The sequence below is a fragment of the Bradysia coprophila genome, chromosome II (assembly GCF_014529535.1).
Source record: "Bradysia coprophila strain Holo2 chromosome II, BU_Bcop_v1, whole genome shotgun sequence".
Classification (NCBI taxonomy): Eukaryota; Metazoa; Arthropoda; class Insecta; order Diptera; family Sciaridae; genus Bradysia; species Bradysia coprophila.
In genome coordinates this window covers 5,183,146-5,206,881 of record NC_050735.1, presented here as the reverse complement: position 1 = coordinate 5,206,881, position 23,736 = coordinate 5,183,146, and the positions used below count along the sequence as shown (strand labels likewise).

Here is a 23,736-nt window from a genome sequence, read left to right as displayed (position 1 = left end):
ATTATTTTTTTAAAATTCCAGGAACTCTGTAAAATTCTCAGAACTGTCAACGGAGATACGTCGGTTTATCACGAGATAGACGGTATGATACACTGTCCAGTGAGTTTCTATTTAGAGTATCACCAACGCACTTCAAGCAAAAGTGGTACTCTAAATAGGATACTGAAACTTACATACAAAATTTTACACTGTAAAAAGAGTGGGGATAAAATTTCATACAAAATAGTACTCTATTTGGCAGCTGTCATTAATAGCACTTTTGCTTGAAGTGCTTTCGTATCAGTCATATTAAACTTGAAGTGCTTTGTTTCGAAGCATTCAATATCACTTGACTGTGACGACAGTCCAGACAAAATATATTTCCGATTGCTATTCAAACATTGCCGCTATACCACACCATCGTTAAAGATATCGTTCCAACGATCCCTTTTTTTGTTGCGATAATTTAATGATTTTGCAACTATCCCTCGCTGCATCACATTGAGCTCGACCATGTCCACTAACTGTATTTTCTCCGTTGACTTTGTCAATGAAACTCTGAAAAACTTGGTAACGGGCCAAGGAATACCGCAATGTTTTAAAGCAAGCAGACAATGAGTTCGATAGGTCGTTTAAATGAACTCTGCTCTCTACCTCATACTTTCTTCGTGGGAAATCGTGGTAGTAAACTCTATATTTGTTCATCAAGGAGAAAAAGTTGCAATTTCGTTGCGCTCTTGAAAGGATGATGAATTGAAAACAAACTGAGTTGAGAGAATTTTCTTTGTTTAATTTTAATGTCTGAATAGTTTTGTCTTAAGTCTCTACTTCATTATAATTACAACTTAGCCGCAGTAAGTCAAAATTCATGTTTGACTTTTCCGAGATTTTTTTTTAAAATCTCAATCACGCTGTATGTTCGAAACCGTTTGCAGTTCTTAGTTCTACAATTTCCTCTTCGTGTTTCTCTTTATCATAAATAGGTTGTTTAATGTGAATTCTCTTCAAGAATTGGTTTCCATAAGTAAATTGTCTTTTATGCGAATTTCTACGAAAGCAGAGGTTACAATATTTCGAAAAGTTTTAAATCAAAAAAACATTTAAAGAAGATCGTATCTTGTGCATAATGTAGGTCTTTTCCATGCTAAACATAATAAATATTAACGGACTATCAATGATCACTAAATCAGATTCAGTGAATCTCCTTTTATAGAAACAAAATTCACTTAATTTGGCTGATTGTTTCCCAGTTCAAATGCGAAAAAAAAAATGGTTCGCTATTCCGTCATCAATCGTCGTACTGACTTCAATCACCTTCATTGTTATTACTGCGATTGTTACTGTTATTTGATGACGATATTGAACTACCACCGACACCACCACCACCACCACTCCCATTCATCGATGCACTCGAACATCCAGCAATGGGCGTAGCAATATTGCTATTACTGCCACTGTTCGTAACCATTGGCCCGTAGAAAATCAATTCCGGTATTTGGCCACCCTGTACGCCCGTACCATTTGTACTCTCCGACGAACACTGAAACTGGAACGTAACATTTCCCATACATACTTCCGTCATACCTTCCTGTCCGAAGAAGCTCAGTTCCGATCCATTTAAAATAACCGATGCCGTGTAGTACAGATCCGGTTCGATTTGAATGGGATTGTCGAAGAAGACGTGGAATGTGTTGCTGGAACCGTCCGAAAAGAATTTCGTATTATTTTCCGCCAACACTCTGCCCAATCGTTTCAATTCAATTTTAACATTGTAATCGGCTGCCCCCGTCGACGAACCATACAATCCGAAGCCGACGATAAAAATTCGTTTGTCCACTGAAAATTGAATACTATCACAACGACCACGATACCTCCACTGGTTGCATCGATAGGCGCATGACAAAAATCGATGACAAACTTGTGTTTTTAAACCAGCTCTCGGTTTGGTCGTAAAATCCAGCATCGGTTTACTTTTTGCAGTGAAATGCAGGAATATGTCAATCGTTTCTTGTGGCGTCAGTATACCCAGCTGCGCAACGCCATTCGCGTATTCTTCCAGTGTCATTGTGGGTATTCGTATAAGTTGCAGCGAAGAGCCGAGCACGTTGCGCCGATTTTGTGACGTCGGATCGATTTCCATTTTGGTACAAGCTGATTGGGCCCAGTTTAGGGCCGCTTCGAACAGACAGATCTCTTTGCAGTTAAGTGTTTCTCTAGCAAGGATCGACTCGAATGTTTTCATGTCGATATCAACGAATCCCTCCGATTTGATGGCCATTTCTGCCTGTTTTGGGGAGGAGAAAGAAAATGGAATTACAATTACAATTACAATTCATAATGAGCTGAAAATTGGATGGAATTTTCTTTGCAGATTGTGTAAATGGGACATCATGTGATACCAGTCTGAGATTTTGTATTTTCAATGGATATTGTAGCCTATCGTTGAAGGTATTCAAATAACACTAACGGGCAGTACATAAATGACGTCACACTGTTGTTTTGAATATTCGACTCGTCTTCCCCTGTGTGACACAAAAAGGGTCAAAATTGACCTGAATTTTTTTGAATCGTCACGTTTCCTTGAACACTACCCCCTCTTATGGCGGAACATCATTTTGTACGACCCCTAAGAGTGGTCATCAAAAATCGAAAGAGTGTTGTACTGATGAACGTGAGACTTATACAATAGAATAAGCAAGGAATATTTTAAAGCTAAAAATGCCAATTCGAATTGACGACGGACTGGACAGCCATATAAATCTAAAATTAAAAATTTATTTACTTTACTAGTGAGGGAATGGTACCATTTCCTCACTAGTGAAGACCCTTTCCCTCGATCGTAAAGTAAAACGCCATACTTTGCACGTGAAATAATTTAATATCTCGTATCACGCTGAGTAAAAGTAAAAGTAAAAGCCCTCGGATACTTTTACTCATCTGGATACGAGATATCAATTTACTTCACTGGTATTGTAATGTGCTATTAACTCAGCTTTCTAGTAAGCTTTTCCTAATCACTCTTCTACAAAGTAACGAAAAAAAAGTAACGAAAGCTCGTCTTGTGAAAGAGCGCGACAGTGGATGTAAATGTCATCGTTGATGGTCAGTATGAGTGGCTATCTGTTACACATCGCTTCTGTCCCGTGCAGACTATCTATGATGCTAAAACGGTAAGCCGGCTAACCTTAAATATTAGGCTGAACCTTAAGTTCACTTGTTTTTAGTTTTACTAAAACGAACGGTAGCAGAGACTTATATCGCTGAAAGCCACTGATTCCCATGTCATTTATATCCGCCATCGCACCTTTTGAAAAGACAATTGAATTAAAAAAATTTTAAAGATCTCAAATTGAACTGCGGCGAGCCCTAACCGTTACCTTACGATGAAGTTCGTCCAAAAATTAAATATTTTCTTAAAAATAAAATTTGTAAAAAAAAAACTTAGGGTGATTAAAACTGCAATACTGTGTTTTTTTGGTGGTTTATATTAAAATCGTATATTGTCAACAATTATCATCTTTTTAAAAAGAAAAAAATCTTTCGCCATAAACTTCAACAAAATTACAAAAATAATTTTTTTACAATTCACGGAAAGAATACTACAGACAACACAAAGATATGTCACATTCATTTTTCATTATAACAATTTCATTTTATTTGTTTAGTACTATCCAGTAGTAACGACAGATTTACATTAATTTAACTGCGTTTCATTCGCTGTCCCATGCAGAAAGTTATCATTACAACTCAGAACTCCAAGTTCATTACATGAACGATTTTACTTTACAGTAAAGCGAAGAGTTGTTTGAATTGATTTGTTTTCATATTCTTTTGAGTTGGACCTTCGGGATGGGACAGCGAATAAAATACACTGTACATTCGATACTGTGAAGTCATTCATTATTCCGGGATCGAGATTTGTGATACTCGCAAAATCACTCTCGTGTGTATTTAAGCAATAAGCTTTGGAAACTGTTATTTTGACTCATGTAGTTGCGAGCCTCGTCATCGGCTTAGGTATGTTGAATGTACTTTCTGCACGAGTCTAAATACCATTTTTCTCAACTCTGTGACGAAAAGTGAAACTTTCGTTACCTTTAACAACGCATTTAGTAAACCAGTTCCATAATCTACTATTTTAGTCACACGATGTGCACTCGACCTGCAACCTTGAGTTACAATTGACACACAGACATTTTAGCCTGAAAAAGCATTTACCACTCGGTGACACAAATAACTGTTCCAAAACTTGTTGCACAAATACGCCCTTGTGAGTTCGGTTTATATCACTGAATTGATTGCTCATGTAAAGAATTACTTTCACAGCATCGATTGTAATCTACTATTAACTAAAAGGAACGAGGAGCTCAACAATTTTTGTTTGTTTGTTTCCTCTGATAAAATTTCTTTTCGTTTTTCATAATTTCTATCGCACTTTTACTTTAAAAAGGACAATTCGCAATCTCTGTTTAAGCGTAAAATTGAGCACATTTATTGATTTGTTATTTGTTTGCAACATTAAAACATGTCTTTCATTTTTTAAATCAAATTGAATCCTAAATTTGAAGTTTTTTTTAGTAAATATTACATAAGTATCAGTATCAGGTTACAACATTTAATTCTTGTGACTTTGTATTTCATCATTCATACTAACCATTTGGCTTGTATAACATTTTTACATTATTTTGATTTTTTTGTTTTATTTTTATAAATTGTATGCGTAACACATTTAATCGTATTGCAGTTAGAACACCCATTAAAATATTTTAACATTTATTCGAGCATATTAGTTTGGTCATATAATCTGAGTTTGTTTATTACTTTTCGGTTTTTCTAGTTTTAATTTTGCACTTAAAGACGTTTCGTTAGTTTTATTCTTCTTTTTTTTAATTGTCTAAAGATATTCAGTTAATCCTAAGTTGTAAAATGGTTTTCTAAATATTTAGGCCGAGAGCCCACATGCATATCAGCCACTCATAAGGGCACGGTTTGACTAAGACGACACAAAATCTAGATGGCACTTTTGTTTTTGAGTACTGTAGGCCCTGTATTTTTGGGCAATTTTGTTTCTGAAAATTCCCAAAAATTCTAAATAAATATTTAGAGAACATATATAGTGTTAGCACAAGTACCAGAATGTGTGTCGAAACAAAAGTAACAATGTAAGAACAGGATTTCAAAAGATCTCTTGTCCTGACAAGTTGAAGTCTTGTGAAGCATCACAGACCTTTCAAGACAAAAATGTTTTTTTTTTAAAGTCCACCAATTTGGCTACTTTACATACGTTAGGTCTACATCCGATTTTCGTAGATATTCTCAGATTGTATGTCAAATAGTAAAAGATATTTCTAAATCGTGATATTATGGATTGGCTGATGTGCACGTGCGATATCTACCTAAGAAATAGGTGGGTTTTAATGGCATCATGTTTATAAATCTAGTCAGTTTGTTTATAATGTTGGTGTTTATCGAATTAGACTTTTTTTTTGGAGACACGTTTGATCGGCGTAGGGAAATATAGTAAGAATTGTTGTAGATATTGAGGAAATTGTTAAGTTTAATTTGACAAAAACTATTTTTCCCAACTTTTTTAAGCTAAAAAACTTGCATCTTTATAGGACATATCATAACTGAATGTCGTACACTAAGGATTATTGCGATGCCAATTTTATTTGTAAGAGGTTTATGATTTTCATCGAGGCGTTGGACTTAAGAGCGCTCACCCCTTTGCAATTTTTTAGCCTACATTTGTGCGCAAAAATATTCGTTTTTTGATGATTTCTCTGAACCAAAATCTTTTTTCGAAAAAGTAAAACCATTAAAGCATGCAAAAATGTGTTACTTCTAAGGGAAAATTTGGTTTGTGAGTCAAAACTTTACCTACTGGGAGAAAACATTGCAAAATGTGTAATTTACACATTTTGCAAATGTTTCTCCAAGTGGGATAAGTTATCAACCACAAACCAATTTTTCCTTTCAAAGTAACACATTTTTGCATGCTTTAATGGTTTTACTTTTTCGAAAAAAGATTTTGGTTCAGAGAAATCATCAAAAAACGAATATTTTTGCGCACAAATGTAGGCTCAAAATTTGCCAAGGGGTGAGCGCTCTTAAATTTGTTTTTTTTTTTAATGGAAAAGTGTATCACATTTGCACGGTGAGGAGAGTTCTATTGAAAATTGCTCCCTTCGCTACCTAACAAAAACTAGTAAACCATTTAGTGAAGATACTCGATCTGATTTGACGATTCCTGATACACGTTTCCATCAAAAACCATAAAACTCAAGTAAAGATTAGTGGAAGTTCATAACTACGCGAATGGAGCGAGTGAATATTGTTGCAAATTTTATTGATACTGATGACGTAGAATAGGAATAGGAACACTATAGTACGATGTTCTTGCCAGTGAATTGCAAATGGGTTAATTAGTCCCTGAAAATGTCTATCAGCCTCATACACGGAAAAAACGGAAAATGTCAATGTACGTCTGATTCGATCATGATTTACGTGTGAGTCGCAAATAATACATCTCCTACGTAGTATGTACAATGTACATCGAAGTCGTGAAATTTTACGTCTAAATCGTACAATAAACGACTGAGTGAACCATTGGTTTTGTACATTGTAGTTTAGTGAGGACAAAACCAATGGTTCACTCAGCCGTTTATTGTACGATGTAGACGTAGAATTTTACGACTTCGATGTACATACTACGTACGAGACGTAGCATTTGCGACCCACACGTAAAACGTGATCGACTCAAACGTACATCGACATTTTGTGTTTTTTCCGTGTAGTTGAACGAAATAAGTGAGTAATGAATAGAATAATTTCTGTCTTTTCGTTAATTGTCTCGTCTAATTTTATAGTTTAAATTCCAACATTAAAAGCGAAATCGGCTAATTTTTCCGTTTCACACAAAATGTATATTCAGTTCGGTTATTTTGAATAATCAATCGAGTCTTTTAAACATTCACAACTCTTTTTTTTCCTTTCTTTAACATCGATTTCATTGCTAATTTATTTAATAAGAATATGTATCCGATATTACAATATGTGTGTATAATATGTACTATCAAATGGTAAAATACTAATCGGCCGTAAAAAAGTGTGTACATAAATTTCAACGCAATATAACTACCACAACCACGATCGTAGTTTTAATAAAATTAATTTTTTTTCTTGTTGTTTTCCGTTTAAATTGGTAATGAGTTTTTGTCGCAATATTTTTTAAAATTCCGATAAACTATCGCACTCGTTGTGTTTTGATGAATATTTTCTGATTTGTTTTGGTTTTGTGTGTATAAGGTGCTTAGGATAAGATTTGATGTTATCAATGAACAATTAGACATTGTTGAGTTTGTTATCGATCTACGAATACCCAATGGCACATTTTCTAGTTCATTTGCAAGTTCTAATATTAGACTTGAATCCCCGAAAAATACTCTGTTCACCTACATAGACGGAGAGTCCGCATGCATATCATATTCATGTTGAATTGACCTTCAAAAGTCGTCGAAGAAAAAGGTCTAATATTGGGGAAACATTTTCCCATATTCCTGTTAATTTTCCCACAATTTCCCGAATTTTCCTTAATTTTTCCAAATTTCCCCCATTTTTTTTTATTTAGAAAAATGTGTGAAAATTTTGGAAATTGTGGAAAACTTCAAGAAAACATAGAAAAATAGCCAATGGTTTCTCGTATCGGGTGGCAATACAATTTGGCATGGGCTTCAAACCTTAAGGCCTTATGAGGGACGGATATGCATGTGGTGGATGTGGACTCTCGGAGTATGTCTACTACCGCACAACATACGGAAATCTATATCAGGTACAGGTAAGGTAAAGAAAGAAAGATTATCTAATGTTCTGTGTTTGTATTCAATTCATCGGGTCGAACGAAGTGAGGTGATAGCTGTACCGTAAAGGATCTGAGCAATTATGACATGTATGGTATAGGTTTTGAGTGGTGACGTTGGGAAATGGATTCCATCTGATGTAGTGAGAAGTGTCGAAGTTCGTACATTATTGATAATCTAATCAGTCAGTCAATTCTCATCTTGTATACCGATTCCTTTAATAGTTCACAGAATTAACATTGACGCAGTGTTTTTAACAGTGGCCTATTTGTGTCTGTACTTCTAGAAACGACATGAGTGGAACAATCTCACGAATTGAACTAAGTTTTAGTGAAAATTTCCTCAGTCGGGGGATTTTTTTTGTACGACCTACATATGACACTGTGATGCCAAATGTGTGTGCGTGTTAACATAAAAAAAAATTCTTTTGATCCTCAAACGTAACGTTCTCGTTCTCATGACCATTTCTTAACAATTTCGACTTTGAAATTTCTTTACTTTGATAATAACGAATCCGACGATTCGGACGCGGACATTGAATTTTCGCTCGGTGTGACAATGCCCTGCATATCTTCTAAATTCATGCTATCTAATGGTTCACTAACCTGTGCATCGATCACCTCCCAACATCGTGCCATGAGATCCGGTTCCTCGAACAGTCTTGATTGGCTGAGCAATAAGCAAGCGTTTTTCGCTGTCAGACTAGTTTCCAAATAATTGACGCAGGCGCGGGCCAAGTGTGGGACTATATACTTTTTGGCTACGTACAATGTGGCCAATACATTATCGGCTTCTAATTGAATTTCATCACAGTAAAGGTATCTGCAAATGGTGTAATGGGATTTGGTTGTTAACGTGTTAGTTCGAGAAGCACGTCGGAAATTTGTTATTTACTTCAATAATGTTAAAAATGCCTGAGGCTCTACATCTGGAACTGTTATTTCCAATTTGTCGTCGGCCAATCCACCGAAAAACATTGCATAAAACACAGAACTTCCAGTTGCTAGAACATATTTATGGGCTGGTATTGTTTGTATGTTGTCTGAAAGTAACCAGACAATACTTTAGTTAAATTACAATGTACCATTAGATGGCACCGGTTTATGTTCGAATTAACATTAATGAAAAGTGACGAAATTGCATGAGTTTCCAATGAACTTTTTACTGATGATAAATCTGACTTCCACTCATTTATAAACGTTGGTATAACAACAGTTAAATAAGCAAAAATCTAACTCACCATCACTTCCCACAATGAAACTGATATCAGCCATCAGCTCATTGTTAAACATAGCAGCATTCCGCTCACGAACCTAAACCATGAAACGAATACGATCGTTACGAAAAGAGCTGCAATTCACCGTCATCAATAAAGCTTACCGTCGATTTTGTTGCCTGCCAATTCGGATCTCCAGTGTTTATTATGGTACATAGATTTCCACTCGAGGGCATACAAAACGACGTACTGTGTACTGCGCCTGGCGATGATGGCGATGGCGACGAAGGTGATGAAGATGGTGCACTACATGGCTGTGTTACTTGGATATTTTCTCGTTGCATTTGGGCATTATTATGCATTACAGGCGATAGCAATAGCGGACCATTGTTTAGTGATTCTACTGGAAAAAATGTTTGTCAACGAATTGGTCAAGACTTAGTGACTTTAACGACGATGGTATATCAATAATAATAAAAATTCCAATTGGAATGTTATAGTCGTGAATGTTTGCCATTTTACAGTCACCAAGTTAATCTTGGCACACATACTGCACACACCACACACAGTGCATTAACTATGGTAATTAAATGCAACATTTAAATGGAATCAAAATGAAAATTCGTCTCGTCAAATGCAGGATAGAACATTTTTAATGAAAATTTGCTCTTACCATTATTCATCCAAGTTTGTGAATAAGCGGGCATAGTTAATTGTTCTTGGTTTTTCTTAACTGGTTTTTGTGCAATTTTATTGTAAATATGAGACATAGCCATTTAGTTTCGAACTACAACACTTCTGTCTATGAACTTTTTTTTCCCTTTTTTTCTTTGCATATACGCCCTCACCATACAAAAAACACTTCTTTACACGGCCATGTTGAAATCAGACTGAGTACTTGTACGCATTTGCACAACACAAAATCCAACACATCCAATACATGCAAGTGTGGATAGACTTGTATTGTATACAGTCATATATGTACTAGTACTACACATGTTATCCCTCCAGCGAGCTTAGCTCGTTTAGCTAACACAAATACGTTATTGTTAACAAGTGTTAGTGGTATAGTAAAGCGTATAGTAAAGCGGCTATAGTACTGCACTTCTTATGAATGAGTGAATGAATGGAATCAGATAAATCGATAAAATGAACAATGAAAATAAATTGCTTTCCACAATTCTTCATTTGAAAATTGGCGTATGAGATTTTGGCGGATTCAAAGAAAATGAATTTTAATTTTAAAAAATTGTTGTGTCAAATGCGACACTATTTCTAATTTAGGACTTGTTGTGGTTTGTAATTGATTCTACAAGAATGTCGTTGAACAAATGAAAGTCTAGATTTTCAATTTCTTATAAACCCCAACAAATCCCAAATCTCACTTCATTAGGGCTACAACTCTCTAAAATGCCTAAAATGTACCACCCACAACCGATAAGAAAATATCTATTTCATGCTAAAGGCCGAAATTACGAGAAAAATTGAGAGATCCCAGTTCAATGCATAAAAACCGAAAACACATCGAATTTCACTTTTTTCTTCCTTGTTTCTTGCTTAATTTGTAGCGAAATTTGGCATTTAAGATAATATTGTCGCACTACTCAATTAGTAACGACAAAATTGACTTTTTATGAAGCAAAACTAATGAAATAATAGTAGATTACGTCCTTGTATCGAACTTTTTATTTTGCCAAGCGTGACGTTTGGAGCTCGAGTCGAAGTCGAAAGACGTGACCACACAAGGCAAAATACAAAGCTCCACAATTACATAAGTTATTTAACTCACTAGGCCATGGGAATAGTACATTACTATACCAGTGAAGTAATTTGATATCTCGTATCCAGATGAGTGAAAGTATCCGAGGGCTTCAGCCCGACGTACTTTTACTCGTCGTGATACGAGATATCAGATTAGTTCACGTTTAAAGTATGGCGTTTTACTTTACGAGCGAGGGAAAGGGTCTTCACTAGTGAGGGAATAGCCACATTACCTCACTAGTAAAGTAAATAAATTTTAACGTTCAGCAGGTCAATGAAAAGGAAGTCAAAGGAAGGAACAGATTTGTTTAATGATTATAATGCTCGTTTTTTTTGAAAGGTTGTAAAGACTATATGTACTACTAAAATCGATCCATTCAGCTATTATAATACTTTAAGGCTTAGGCATTTAGGTTATAAATAAGCCTCGGTGAAATAGAATATTTTAAGTCATGATTCTGAAAATCTGAAGCCCTCGCTAAATCTATAGGCAGCAGTTCGAATTTTGGTCAGTTAAGTAACAGATCAAAATAGTTCGTTATTTAGGACACAACATTTGGTCACTTCTTCATCTTTTTAAACTAGGGCTAGTGGCCAAATTTCTTGGCAAAAAGCGAGCAGCTATTATTCATCTTACGTATATTAATATTTTGTGCTCAGGTCCTGCTGAGCGGAAGAGAGAGAGAGAGAGAGAAAGATGTTGTAGCGAATTTTAGAATATATACAAAAATACAGCTCAATTATTTAAAACAATAACAAAACAGCTTTTTCCTACTAATTATTAAAGCACCTTGAAACCTTATAAATTGCGTTCGCTTCAGCCAATTTTTGGTAATTTAAAACCGACACTATGCAACACACCAAACTTTGCCACCATTAATGTAAGTAGACCGAATTCCGAATAACAAACAAAATTTGTTTTCATTCCGCATTACGTTCCAATTCGTGCCATATTTTAAATTACCATAAAACGAACTTGAACTCACCGTTCCGATTTCCTGCATTCCTAATGTTGTGTACTTCATCGAAAATCATGTTGTCTACCTCAATCCAATTATCGTCGTACAGCCACTGATTTACATCCGATTCGTCATCATCGCTTCCATCCAATGTTAATATGTTGTCCAAAACGGCAGCACCGCGTTCGAGGGGTTCGTGAATTTTGTGAACGAAATCAGCGCATTTGTTCGCTAAATTCCAGATATCTGATTGACTAACGATCCAGTGCAACAACTGCAAGCCGCTTATTGTATCGCTGAATATTTCAGTCATCTTGCGGCCCACTTTGTTGTGGGGTTATGTGTGTAACTTGATGCATAAAGGTAGAAGATTGCTTTTTTGACCTAAGTTTTTTTTTGCCGTCCAGTGTGACCTGAAAAAGGTTGAAATCGTGACCTTTAAGTAAATCATTTTAAAATTTTTGAGTAGGTCAAAAAAATTGCAGATGTTAAAATTTCAGTTATGACTCCAGTTAAATTTTTAATTAATTTGATTTCTGTGTAAAATGTCCTACAATCTTAATCCAATACGTGTTACGTATTCCCCATGCACACATGTAGTCAAGGATTTTTTGTAGGAACTCCATTCCTGAGGAAGATTGGCGAAAAAATGTTTCCTACCACACTGCTCCCATCTGTAAAATTCTACGATAATGAGGACTTTCTCATCGTTCATCAAAAAGAATGAGCAGTACTCAAATACTAATATTATACCAGCGCTATGTTTGAATGTCTTATATGTAGACTTTCATGAATAACACAAGCTAAACACGTCTCCGTTTGTACTAAATGCACAACGCTAGAAAGAATTTTCCAGCTTTCTATTTATCTCATATTCAAGAAAACGATGTAGCTCAGTGTGAGATATTTTCCTAACGCTTCCTTTGGTGCTGTGGTTTTTTTTTAAATAATGAAAATTATCATATGTTCGGTTTAGCTTAAAGCTATATCCAGAGAAATGAATTGTTGGCGACTGGGACGTCGCTTTATCATTTCCCACATATTCTGACGAGGTCTTGAAGGAACTTGAAGGAATTACAAAAGATTACGAAAATGTTAAAACAGTGGTCTAAAATATTGTTTTCTTGGTCCTTTCCCGCAACTCCTTGGATCATAGTGGTAGTTTGGTTTCTACCATTGCATTGCTCTACCCAGTTCTAGAACTTCAGCATTTTTATGGATTTCTCAGATTTTTTCGGGTCGATGTCAACTAAACTCTCTTTGTAAAAAGATTGCATTCAGGTGCATAATGCGTCACCTAAAATAATATCAGTTGTTTCGTAAGTGTACCACAAGGACCTAAGTCTTATTTTTGTCTTAAGAGGCACCGGTACTTTGCCGAAAAGCATACATTAGCGCGATTTTTAAATAGGAAGAGACTATTGGCACCAGGTGCCAATAGTCTCTTTATAATTATTCGATCCTGAGGAACTCATCGTTTTACAAAATGTAACGTGAAGGTAGTTTGTTCGATCTTAGGGAAATCGCCCTTTTACGAAATTTAATGTAAAGGCGGATTGTTGGATCCTGAGGAATTCATCCCTTTACGAAATGTAACGTTAAGGTATCGAACAATCCGCCTTTACATATCTCAATACGAAAAATTCCCTAAGATCGATGAAACTACCTTTACGTTAAATTTCGTAAAAGGAATAATTCCTCAGGATTGAACAAACCGCCTTTACGTTAAATTTCGTAGAAAGATGAATTCCCTAGTATTCTACAAAGCGCATTTGCGTTATATTTCGTAAAGGGATTAATTCCCTAGTATCGAACAACCCGTCTTTACGTTACACTTCGAAAAAGGATTAATTCCTTAGGATCGAACAATCCGCCTCTACGTTAAATTTCGTAAAAGGACGAGTTCCCTAAGATCGACCAAACTACCTTTACGTTACATTTCGTAAAAGGATGAGTTCCTCAGGATCGAACGATCCGCCTTTACGTTAAATTTCGTAAAAGGACGAATTCCCTAAGATCGAACAAACTACCCTTACGTTACATTTTGTAAAAAGATGGATTCCGTAGTATTGTGTAAAGTTTAGTTTTCAAAATATTCGGATTTTTTATTCAGATTTAAATTTTTCCGGGTGCCAATAGTCTCTTTATAATACTGTGGCTAATGGCACCGGGTGCGATTAGCATTAGTATAATAAAGAGACTATTGACACCTGGTGCCATTAGCCACAGTATAATAAAGAGACTATTGGCACCAGGTGCCATTAGCCACAGTATTATAAAGAGACTATTGGCACCCGGTGCCAATAGCATATTCGTTTTAAATACTGGATTTTAGTTTACTTTTGATGATATCTTTCCACCCGAAACCTTTTTCAAAAATGTACCACCGCAATTCCGACCACGAATGTGTTAGCTTTCAACGGAAAATAGATTTAGTTGTAGCAATTTGACCAGCTTTGAGAACAATGAGCAGTTTATGAAAATTTCATTAAACTGCTCACTTTTCTCAGACCTGGTCAAACGACTTCAACCAAAACTAATTTTTATTTAAAGCTAACAGATTCGTGGTGCGAATTGCGGTCGTACATTTTTCAAAAAGGATTCTGATGAAAAGATATCATTAAAAAGGAAATACGAAACACGCAAATGTAGGCTACAATTTTAGCTAAGTGCCGGTGCCTCTTAAGAGGTATCAATGCTGAGCTAAAATTGTAGCCTACATTTGTGTGTACCGTATTTCATTTTTGATGATATCTTTTCATCAGAATTCTTTGAAAAATCTACGGACAGCAATAACGAGCACGTGTTAGCTCTAACAGAAATTCAGTTTTGATTGTAGTCGTTTCTCCAGCTCTGAGAAAATCAGCAGTTTAAAGAAATTTTCATAAACTGCTCAGTTTTCTCAGAGCTGGTCAAACTCCTACAACCAAATCTATTTTTTGTTGAAAGCTAAAACATTAGTGGTCGATATTGCAGTCGTATATTTTTGAAAAAGGATTATGGTGGAAAGTTATCATCAAAAGTAAACTAAAATTAAGTATTAAAAAAACGCCCAAATGTATCCTTTTCAGCAAATCATCGATGCCTCTTACGAGTTTTTGACCGACATAAAAATGGCTAAATATTCAGACTGTTCTTTAGTGTTCATTAGCTTTGTCGTTTTAAACAAAGATTCATTCAGTGCTTTGCAGCTCTATACTGATGACTTCCTATAAATTTATTTGCATATATCGGACAGATCTAAGTCTTTTGCTATAATGTATTCACCGTACACTGTAGTACATCGTCTACTCAATACAATAAAAGAATATTCCGCCAAAAATAAAACTATAATAAAAATTCAATTACTTCCTTTCAAAGCCGAAACGCCAACCTTGAATTAATTCAAAAAATGATTCCAAATATTACTTTATATATAAATGCGTCCCGACAAAAGATCTTTATTTTCAATTTCATTTTTAACAATTTACCGAATAAGATCAAACCACAAATTAATTTTTGATTTATATCGCTTCTTGTTGCGGTTCTTCGACCAAAAATGTATTTTTTAAAATTATTACTTGTTATAATGTTCAAGTTCATGAAAAAATAATAATAAAACAAATGAGGTATCAGGTATATATATATAATGAATGTAAGATAAACATAAAGCGCGTTGAACTGAACTTTAATGAATTGAAATCATTATTTATATTAAAAAGAATTTATTCCGGTTTTCCAATCAGATATTTTTGTTGTATGTTTTTGTCTTGACTGCATGTGTAATACGTGCCAAGTGGAATGCGTGCACAAAATGCACTATAAATGACTATAAAAATAGTCGAAATAAATGTATAATAACATTTCAACAAGTTGATATGACATTTTATTCTCCTGAACTTGGAGGAGGGTCGTTAATTGTTATATGATGTCTGTCGGATCAATTAAATTACATCCTATTCCGTTGTTTATAATTAATTGTGACGGTATTTCCCATGACCATGTATGACGGTGTTTGGTCGATTTACCTCCTGCTTTGCTCGGATTTATAAGATTTAAGATTTTATAAGTGTTGCATGCCATTGAAGCTCCTTAATTTATTAATAATTTGGCTCTGGAAATTTTCGTATAGATTTGTTGGTCTGGTAAACTCTCTTCAAAAACAATGGCTAGTCTAATTACAACTTTTATTAAAACAAAATAGCCATATTACCGTCTCTGACACCAGGTGTTTATTTTGTGGATTGTAACACGTTGGTTTCAAATAGGTCTTATGCATGAATTCAAAAACATTGCTATTAGATACATAGCAGCGCGATACATTCATAATTTCGTGATTAATTTATGAATGTGAAGAAATTTCAAAATTTCATTGCTACTTGCAACCTTCGTAATAATAATTCAAATCTTTTATAATAAGATTTAAGAAAAAAACATTCTCCAAAATATGTAATTACCAAATAGAAACAGATTAATCTGGCAGAGTGTAGTTCAGAGAGACGTTTTTACCGTCCACAACACCATGAAAATAGTTTTTTCCTTAGAAAATTATTAAAAAATATTTTTTTCAAATTATTACGTTTCAAGCGAGGTTTTAGGTATATGTCACATATGTATGTACATATGAAGGGTATAGCAATTGGTAACAACCAAATTTATTGAATTAAATACCAATCTCAGAAATTTAACAATAATTCATATTAAATTGACCATCAACTCAACATGAATCTATCGTATTTTATTGTAGTTACAGGGGACGTCGGTGAAATTTAGACATGAATTTGCTTCAGCTGTTTTTCACAACTCATACAAACAAAACGAAATTTATACATGGTAGTGGTAAAACCGTACAAAGACGTATTTTGTTTGCATGAGTGGACCAGCTGAAAAACAGCTAAAGCAAATTCGTGCCTAAATTTCACTGACGTCATCTGTAGTCATTTCATTTTTTGCTCACCACACATATGCCAATCAAATTAGTTTCACTCTTATCGCCAGACAGAATTTATCTTTGGTAGATATCTCGAAATTGGTTCGTAACAACGACGTCACAAAACTTTGTTCATTGCAGGTGCTTTTCCGTCAGAGGCTTGTCGATTAGAAACTCTTTATAGAACTTAGAGACTATTCCCAAGCTATGTACATTATGGAGGCGAGTCTGTGTCTCAAAGAGACATAAATGTCAGTAAAATTACTGGAATTCATCGATTTAGACCAACTGGGTAAAACCCACTGTACTTGCATTTTTAGTGTACGCTAATTATGAATAAGATTTTTCGCGTCAGATTTTATTTTATATTTCAATATTACGGCAATATGAAATATATGGCTTCTGCCACAAGCTACTCATCTTACATGACTGTATTGGTGTATTCTGAAAATGATGGCAGAACTTCAATATGTGGATTGAGCTGAGGACCGCATCTATGTTTTTTGTGTGGCTTTTTTACGTCTGACAGACATTTAATGCAAATTTCAATTTTGACCTCTAAATATTCTGTTCCTGTAACCTAAAAGTAAACTGAAGTAAACTTTGGTATTTTCTTGCTGATTTATGTAACCTTGATAGTCGAAAATGTTTAGAGATAAATAAATTGCTACAAAAAAGCTTCTAAGAAACAATCCAGAAGCTTTCTGTTTTGTAAACTGTTTCCTCACTAATTATAATAAACTACTGCGATTGCCATATAGCACATCTTTCGTTCAAATAACTAACAGACACTTTGAAAAATGTTCTTAGCTTATACCATTAGTCGGTAGCATTCCGACGAAGATGATAATTAAAACAATTATTGAAATTTACAATGTATGGTCCCCGGATGAAAAAGACGAATGCAACATTCGTTCCCCAAATTTTGAATGTGGATTTAAGTGATTTGTATTTTCCATACAGTTAATTGAAACCTTCTCATCCGACACGATACAATTTTCCACGAAACGCCACTTAGTTACTTTTTAACGTATAATTATATCACTTGCTACCTTTTCGGCTTCAAATTTGAAATTTTTTTTTTTTGACCATGCTGTAACTCGTTTTTACCGTTTCACTGCATATATTAACTTCAGGGTCTTAATTAATCACATCCAAAATAACGCCAAATATTTATAAGAGTTACGCTCACACACTAATTTGTTTAGATTTCACTTTCTAATGCACAAAATTCGGTTTTAACCGAAATTCAATCTGATATTCGGTAATTTCAATCGAAATTTTTATTTATTTATTTCATCTAATATTAACGGGTCATATCACAGATTTAACATCCAGATTACTTACAATAAATTCAAAACTATTATCGTTACAATAAGTGATAATAATCGGATCGAACGCGATGTGTAGCGATGATGTCTCTACTGTGCAGGTCAAACAACAAATGAAAAATTACCAAACTACAAGAAGAATAAGGTGTTTATGGGTCCGTCTAAACTTCTTTTTTTTTCTGTTCATTTTCGTTGATTTTATGTAAGCAAAATAGGTATATATTCATTCATTGTATGTATATGCGCCCGATCATCGTGTATGAGTATTAAAAATATATTAATATTGATCGTTAATGATACCACAGGTATAATGAAATCATATATGTTTGCGGTTATTGGAACTGTTATTTTTGTCATGTCAACAATATTATTTTGGATTTATTTGAGGGCACGGTGACAATGAACACGATGCAAACTAATTCCAATAGATTAAGAGATGCTTGAATGTTTAATTTTACGTTTAAAGCTGTCTTTTAACATATAGTAGAAGCGGAGCTGTATTGTGACGAAATTAGAGGTCGAAAGTATAAGTGGGAACCCATAGAGTAAGCAATGAATATTTCAAGCGGAAATGTACAGCTCATCTTGCATCATACATATAAGCGGCTTGAAGCCTTGTAAATTGTTGAGAAGGAATAGAACAAATTCTGAGAAAGTAAAAAAAAAAATTGATAGAAAATCTAGAAATTGATCAGACGTAAACTGCTTCGGTTACTCATAAGCCAGTTAATTGTTTAAAACCCAGTACCTATTACAATATTTATGCAAACATCGCAGATCGTTTAGAATATTAATGCGAATGCAATTGATTCATAATAAAGCTGCACCTTTGCAGAGGTGACAAACAAACAAATATTAATCGGAATTCATACAAAAAAATATATTTATTCTTCAATTGACCCAAAATTAAAAAATTTAAAAAATGCAACGGACAAAGCACCGCAATGCAAATGTCCCACACTCACAATAAACTCACAATCAAATACTACAAATTGAATTCTGATAAACCTTTGTATGCGACGAGTAATAGTAGATTACGTACTTGTTTGGAACTTTTATTTTGCCAAGTGTGGCGAGCCAGAGGCGAGGGATGCAACCACGCCAGGCCACGGCAAAATACAAAGTTCCAAACAATTACCTACGTTATTTTACTCAATAAGTTTCGGGGAAATGAGTTTTAACGTTTAAACGTCAATAAAGTTGTCGCACATTTCCCTGTAGTTTTCTAAATAAAATTGTTTACTGCCTACCCCATGCGAAAGTTGAACATTACAATGTCATAGTAATTTGCCTGTTGCGAAAATTATCGATTACATCAGGAATATTTTCGGTTCATTTTTTTTAGAAATTACTTTCGCATGTGGTAGGCAGTAAAAGAGAATACATTGGATGCTGCTGCTTTGACGATTATCTTCCTGTTTTCGTCCGGTAAAATGTGAACAAAGAGAGAGAAATGATCACAATTTTTTGCTATAAATTTTAAAATTTTGCCAATGGATTGGTAAACGAGAAAGATTACCACACTCGAATTGTAATTATTGTCACCTCGGTAAAATCATCGGTGCGTATTACGACCGATTATACAAATGAATTAACAGTTCGACTCATGTAATCTTGGCGAATTGCATTATGTGTGTACCTTGCCTTCTTCTACTTTAGTCTAATGGCGATAATTTCATGAGCACACACTCTATTTTGTGTGTGGTTGCAGACGGTGGTCTGAGAAAGACCTTAACTGAAATGTTAAATACACAAACAAAAAAGTAAAAGTACAAACATAAGCCCCAGATACTGATATTGAATCGTAATAACTAAATGTTTGTTTTGTCGAATTGTTTTGCTTTCGAAGAAGTCCAGTAAAATGCGAGCTTAAGTATTGTAATATTGTGTGTAGTGTTGGTTGGATAATTTTAATTGCGATCATTATGCGACCTTCCTACCTATTTAAGTAAGTGTTAGTAGGACCATAAATCTGTTTGAGTTTTAATAATAATCCATAAAAAGAAGGAGTTCGACTCGAATTATGGTTGCCAACTATAAAGAGTCAATCGCCAGCGGAGAGTTGAAGTTGGCCATTAAATTAGTAGATTTTGTTTCATTTACCTCTCAATCTTAAGCATACATCTTAAGCTCCTCTTCTGTTGGAAATATTTCGTTATTCTAACTCTTACTTTTCGCAATATCTACTTAAGATTCTTAAGTAGCTGGGCTGTAGTAGGTATTCACTCAGAACTCTAAAAAGATCTCGAATTTGGCAATAATAATCTGTACCTGACGTCGTCGCACGGGAAACAAACAAATGAAACGAATTATACGACGAAAATACTTAAGATGAAGTAATAGATTTAATAAGTAACTGACCTAATACGTGACGTTTCAGGAAGGGGTGAGTGGTTTAATTCTTCACGACTTGAAGAGAGATCAACTCAGACAGAGGTGTCTTATTTAGTTCTCTCAGAACGTTGGACACGACTGCATTCACAGATTATGTATCTCGTTCTTATCATGAAACTCACTATACTTTGATAGTAACGGATGACGCACTAGTGACGTGAAATCTTGTTCTATTCAGTCACAAATCTACCATCGATAGGGCAAAACGAATTCTGATCATTTGTAAAGATGTTTCAGCCAAAATTTTCGAATTTTCGAAAATCGATGGTCATGCAACCAAGTATTTCAATGCTGGCCGAAGAATCCTATCTGGACGCAGCAACAGCCGATGTCAATTTCATTTTCAAAATCGGGCGAAGAAAGAAGAACAAACAAATTGTGCTCACAGAATTTTGCTGAAACTTAGAAGTGATGTGTTCAATGCTATGTTTTTCGGAGAATTGAGAGAGCATGGAGATGTACAAATTGTCGATACAACTGCCGACATATTCAAAGAATTCCTTAAATTATTTTACTTTGACAAGCCAAACATCGAAATGGTTCATATTCCTGATGTACTACAACTTAGCAGAAAGTATAACGTCACAGGATGTTTGGGCTATTACGATATCGTCCTCGACAAATCAATTACAATCGATAATGTTTGTTGGATCTACGATCTGGCATTGGAATTCCAAATGCCTTTAACTAAAAGTCACTGCCAGAGGCAAATATCTTTGAAAGCGGAGGAAATATTTCAGTCGAGCGATTTCCTGGAACGATCATACGAAACCGTCCTGCAAATAGTCAGCTTGGACAACTTCGCCTGTGGAGAATACACCATTTTTAAGTCATGTATCACATGGGCACAGGAAGAGTGTCTTCGAGAAGGATTGGAACAGTCAGATCTACTCAATATACGGAACAAACTGCAAGGCTTATTATATCAAATCCGTTTTCGATCGATGAATTCTATTCACGTTGGCGATGTTATAAGAGAATATCACAGCCTCTTCACAAACGATGAACTTGCTGACCTCGCATTGATAGCTCTGTCACATTCTGATCCGAAGACGTTGATAAGCAAAGAGTATCGAAATAATGCATGGGATACGTTCGAATTATTGTCATGTGATTTCAAAACTATCACCGATTACCAGAAGAAAGTATTGGAACGTTTCGAGCCGGTCACATTCTGGTCAAACGAACAGATTATATTAAGACAAATTCGATTGTCAAGTTTGTACGTCAATAAGGTTAAAGTGGAGAAATACGAGCCAGCGAATCTGAAACTTCAAATTATCGAAAAATGCACAGACTGTGAAAAGACAGTCTACAACAGTAACCATCCACTTGGGTTCAACAGTTGGATCACAATTCCAAAAATGATTTTGATTCGACCGCTGGTTAAATACGAAATTCGTTTGGATTATTGGGATATTACCGACAACAAATATAGAGTATATGAACGAAGTTCAAGTGACGTCATAGCTCACAGAGTTAACGAATATGGTTTTAATAGTAAAATCATAATCACAATCAGTGGAAGGGCCACTTCGATTTCTGCAATTAGATTCTGTGAGACGAATTTGCCTAACATTTCGTAAATAAGCAAATCGAATCAATAAAATTTTTATAAATCCAATTTCATTCGAATGCTCATTTGAATCTTCCGCTAGACTTCTGAGAGTATCCCACACTTCAATTTGTCTACGAAATAATTGCAAAATTAGCAGTATATTGATTGTCTGCCTCGCCTCAGGTTAATAATAACGATAAGATCGGTTTTTTTTTCATTATTTGAAATGTCGATCCAAGGAAATGATCTTCCTTTGTTAACACTTATGAAACTTGAGGAGCAGTCACACCGTTTACTTTACAACAATACAAAGTGGTAAGAGTTTTCATAATTTGATCGTAAATAGAGAGCTAAGCGGCCGGCGTAAGTAACGTGTAGACCTTAAAGATGCGCATGTTAGAAGATGGGTAAGTTTGGAGGATGATGGTATGGGAACAGTATTTGGAAGCTTTTTGACGTGTGACGTACGAGTGAATCTTTAAAAAAATTGACAAACTTTTGGAATGAAGCAACTTAGATTCTTAGGTGGAATTTGGGATGTTAGATGGATTTTAGTTGATTTCTCTAGCGTTTCTCAGTTAACAATTAAAAATTGGTTCCACATTTTTTAGAGTGTCAAAAATTGTTCGATACACTGTCCAGTTTCAGTACTCTATGTAGGGTACCACTCTGAGTGGTCCACTCATGCTTGAAGTGTGTTGCTTCACGTAAGTCTTCTTTAGAAAAATAGCGACACAAAAATTGCATATGATTCTGAACTCATTCTATTATTCTTCATGAAGCAAGATCATCTATTTTAGAAGTTGCAACTTGCAAAGTATAGGGTGCGCCACTTCATTCCACTTATTGAGGATTTTAGCAAGGTAAATATAGTGAGGAGGTAATGCCATATATAACCGAATCAGATGTGGCACGAAAGTTTTTTTTTGTGAAATACAAGTAAATCGTAGTCAACGATTTAAAAAAAAGATGTCACTGGCATCGAATTTATGTGCTAAGCCGCGCGTCTGAATGGCATTACCTCCTATATTTACCTTGGATTTTAGGCTTGTGTGATGGTCCACACATACTATTGGAAATTCTCATACATTTTGTGTGACCGAAAAGAGTGGTTTTTGTGTTACGTTGTTTATGAACGGCTCCTAACATGGTGAAATTGAACGAATGACATCGAATGAAAAAGATCAAGTCATTTCAAATAAAACCAACCTGGAAGACCCATTATAGAACTTAGTGACATATGTTTGGCCGAAACATTTTTCAAATCCATTTTACCCAATTAAACCATGATGGCTCACTTTTGTGCAAAATGTACAAAAATGTATGGCCATGTTGTCTTCTACCAATGTTTTTACATTTATACTATAACGTCCCATCATGGCTTCATAGTAAAAATGATATTCGAAGGATAAGTTATATTGGTCTTCTGCAACTACTAACGTACTTCAGGTGGTACTCTAAATAGGGGACTGAAACTTGACAGTGTGTCACACAACTGTGAAACACTGTAAAAAAAACTATTTCATCCAAAATAGTACTCTATTTGGCAGCTGTCGACTATGATTCCTCTTGCTTGAAGTGCTTTAAAGCAATTGCCACTATTGATTTGTTCATATTTGATTTCCATCAAGTACACAGATGCCCATGCAAGAAAAATCTGATTTTTAATCAAACTCCCTACAAATTGACAATCTATGTGGTCCACATTCCGCTTTTAAGTTTTCATACTTTCATAGAATTACTTCACAACTGACATTGACCATCAACTTG

General features: G+C 34.9%; 1 protein-coding gene across 5 annotated transcripts; it reads right to left on the bottom strand.

The window, feature by feature from the left end:
* Positions 1-748: 748 nt before the first annotated feature.
* On the bottom strand, positions 749-18,129 carry LOC119068155 (BTB/POZ domain-containing protein 6). 5 transcript variants are annotated; one of them, XR_005086098.1, is made up of 8 exons: positions 18,031-18,129; positions 11,802-12,187; positions 9,219-9,457; positions 9,079-9,151; positions 8,733-8,880; positions 8,444-8,660; positions 1,215-2,263; positions 749-1,184 (listed from the first exon to the last, which is right to left on the bottom strand). XR_005086098.1 is itself a non-coding variant. In XM_037171631.1 (7 exons), the coding sequence occupies exons 2-7, from the start codon at positions 12,085-12,087 to the stop codon at positions 1,286-1,288; spliced, it is 1,941 nt and encodes a 646-aa protein (XP_037027526.1). In that variant the 5' UTR covers positions 12,088-12,187; positions 18,031-18,129; the 3' UTR covers positions 749-1,285. The 5 variants fall into 5 exon arrangements, 4 of the variants coding, with proteins under 4 accessions (XP_037027526.1, XP_037027539.1, XP_037027548.1 ...); XM_037171631.1 differs by having other exon boundaries at positions 749-2,263; XM_037171644.1 differs by having other exon boundaries at positions 749-2,263; positions 9,219-9,454.
* Between the last annotated feature and the right edge of the window lie 5,607 nt (positions 18,130-23,736).